This window comes from Emiliania huxleyi, assembly GCF_000372725.1.
Source record: "Emiliania huxleyi CCMP1516 unplaced genomic scaffold EMIHUscaffold_220, whole genome shotgun sequence".
In the NCBI taxonomy this organism is placed as follows: domain Eukaryota; phylum Haptophyta; order Isochrysidales; family Noelaerhabdaceae; genus Emiliania; species Emiliania huxleyi.
This window is the reverse complement of record NW_005200416.1, coordinates 180,330-183,230: the sequence shown is the minus strand read 5'-3', so window position 1 is coordinate 183,230 and position 2,901 is coordinate 180,330. Positions and strand designations below refer to the sequence as shown.

Sequence of the window (2,901 nt, the reverse complement as noted above, 5' to 3'; positions counted from 1 at the left end):
TAGCTAGTTACTGATTAATAGGCGCGCAGCGGCTCGTCGCAGTTGCGCTGTTGCTTCTGACTCCTCAGCTGTTCACTGCTAGTGATCGATAGGCTCGCGGCCGCTCGTCGCACACGCTCGAGCTGCCTTGCGACGGTAACTATGCTGCCCGAGATTGCCCGAGACTACCCGACTACCGAGATGACCCGAGACTACCCGAGATGACACTACCCGAGATCACCCGAGATGGCCCTAGACTACCCGAGATGGCCCTAGACTACCCGAGATGGCCCGTGACTTTGCTCGGCGAGCGGCGCGCGTACCGCGGCATCAACGACCGGCGGCTTCCAGCCCACCACCTGCTTGCCTCCATTGATGGCCAGGACGGCTTGGAGAGCGGCTCTCGTACTTGCACCGCCACCCGCGGATTAGCGTGCTCGAGACGGCGACCACGGGGAGCGGCGAGGCGCTCATCGTCACCGTCGAGATGGACAGAGACACCCACCGCGCATACGTGGGGCAGCAGCGCCGGTGGGGTGAGTCGGACACGGTGCGGGTCACGCTCACGGACTCGGAGGCGCCGGACGACGGCTCCGGTGGCCGCAGCGGGGGCTGAGATGAGAGCGAGGCAAAAACGTGTCAAGGAATCAAAAGGCAATCTACTAGTGAGGTGTCTATTTGTACTGAATTCCCTCGTCCTCGCCACCCTCCCCCTCCTCGCGCTCTCGCTCTCCGACGCACAGCCAGCGAATCGCAACCGCGCCGCAGAGCGCGTGGACACAGATTCCCACCGCGCGGACCGGCCTGCGCAGGCCTGCGCCCCTGGCGCCCGCGAGCTCCCACACCCTCGTCGCGCCGAGCGCCGCGGAGGCGGCTCCCACCGGCCGCAGCCAGCGCCGCCGCCCACTCCTTGGCAGCTGCAGCGCCGCGCAGCAGAGGCCGAGGAGCGCCGTCGGCGCGCATGCCTCCCGCAGCGCGCGCGCGGGCAGCGCCGCCGACGCGCCGACGCACTCGAAGCAGCCGCGAGCGAGCGGGCCGGCCGGAAGGGCGACGGGCGCGAGCCCGACCGCGGCCGCGCCGAGCCCGATCCGCTCCGCGAGGCGGCGCGACGGCGGCGCGACCCGCTCCTCCCTCAGCCGGCGCCACAGCCGGAGCGGGCGGAGGCGGGCGGCGCACAGCGCTAGCGCCGGCACGTGCGCGGCGCGCGCCCGCGGCCACTGCTCCGAGATGAGGCCCGCCCGCCCGGTCAGCGCCGCGAGTGCGTGCGCCGCGAGCGCCGCGAGGAGGCTCTCCCTCGCGGCGCCGGCCTCCGCCTCCCGCGGTGCCCACGCGAGCGCCGACGCCACCGCCGCCGGGAGCAGCGACCCGCTCGCCAGCAGCCGCTGCGGCACGAGCACGCTCGCGGGGCAGGTCTGCGCCTCGAGCGCCGCGAGAATGATCGGGACGCCCGCCTCACGCCGGTCCGCTCGCCACAGCAGCAGCGCGTGCGCCGCGTAGCAGCCGCCCACCGCGGCGAGCGCGACGTCGGTCGGAGGAGGTGGGAGACGGGTGGAGGGGGAGGGGGTCATGGCGTCGCGCATATACACAAATCCCGCACTGGCGGCGCTGCGCGCTTTGGCCGCGTTGAGTAGCGAGGATTGGTGTGACGCGAGGCGGCTAGTTCGAGGCGGCTAGCTCCCGAGTCGGCGCGGGGCTGGACCCGGTAGCGCGGGTGGGTTGGAGGGGGCTCGGTGCAAGGAAGGGCGGCGTAAGAAGCCGATCCCCGTAGTCCGCCCCGTTCCTCCCCATCGGGCCGCATAAGCGGCCACGCCTCGCAGATTCGTTTCTCGCGCCTGGGTCGCTCGCGGGGCATCCCCCGGGTCGCTCGACCAGCAAGGTTCTCGAGGTTCTCGAGGTGGATATCCTTTGGCCGCGTTGGGTAGCGAGGATTGCCAGCAAGAATTTTACAACAAAACTCCCTCGCACGACACTGGGCACGGGACTGGCGCGTCTGCGATGGCCGTGTGAAGAACGACTGAGATACGCTGCTTCTGCAGCCCCAGCCAGCTCTTGGTGGTCCAAGTCACCTCATCGAGGTATTGGGCCCGCGTCAGTTTGTTCTGCAGCACGTTCGCCGCCTTCCAGAGGATCTCGCCGACCCCCTTCCCGAACCCGCCGAACGACTCGAACAGCAGCAGCTGCACGTCGACGTCCTTGTCTTCCCTGGCTCACCCTCCATGCCGTGAACAGGCGCTTTATCCACCCTATATTCTTCTCTCGTTCCTCTGCCCGTGCCTTGGTCTTGTCGTTGTTTCGCACCCATGTCTGTATGGCAATCGAGGCTGCCTTCCCCACTACCTGTACACTCCCCCAGACGCCCGGTAGCCGCTCCAAAAAATTCTTTTTCGCTGGTTGCCGCCGCCTCTATCCCGAGCCGCCTTCTGTCGGTTCATGTACAGCCACCTCCCGGCCACAGCCTCTGCGCGAGAGGGCCTCGCACTGCTCAAGCGTGGCGCGCCCGCTCGCAAGCACGGCCGCGCCGGCAAGCCTCATGCCACCATCTTCCGGCTATCACGAGACGAGCACACTCTAACATGGACATGGACGCCTCGTAAATCGCACACCCTGAAGCCGACGCGGCGCGGAGGGCAGTTTGCGGAGCCGGGTCGGCTCCTCCACCTCTCGGACGCCGTCGATCTGTGCATCGGACGCGAGTCCGCCGTCTTCAAGCGCCGAGCGACAGACTGCAACGATCATCTCTCACTCTCGATTGTGCTGCGTGGCGCGCTGCCAGCGCCACCGTCGGCAGACGAGGACGAGGACGGCGTGCTCGGCATGGGCAGGCGCGAGACGCTCGACCTTTCCTTCGATAGCGAGGTTAACCTTGGCCTCTGGGTGGCCGCGCTGCGGCACCTTCTCCACCGACGGCTGCGGGTGACGCCT

At 68.5% G+C, this 2,901-nt stretch overlaps 1 protein-coding gene across 1 annotated transcript; it reads right to left on the bottom strand.

Moving 5' to 3' along the window:
- Positions 1-653: 653 nt before the first annotated feature.
- On the bottom strand, positions 654-1,547 carry EMIHUDRAFT_114505 (hypothetical protein; the record flags this gene model as incomplete). The annotated part of the gene is made up of 1 exon (XM_005780007.1): positions 654-1,547. The coding sequence occupies one exon, from the start codon at positions 1,545-1,547 to the stop codon at positions 654-656; it is 894 nt and encodes a 297-aa protein (XP_005780064.1).
- Between the last annotated feature and the right edge of the window lie 1,354 nt (positions 1,548-2,901).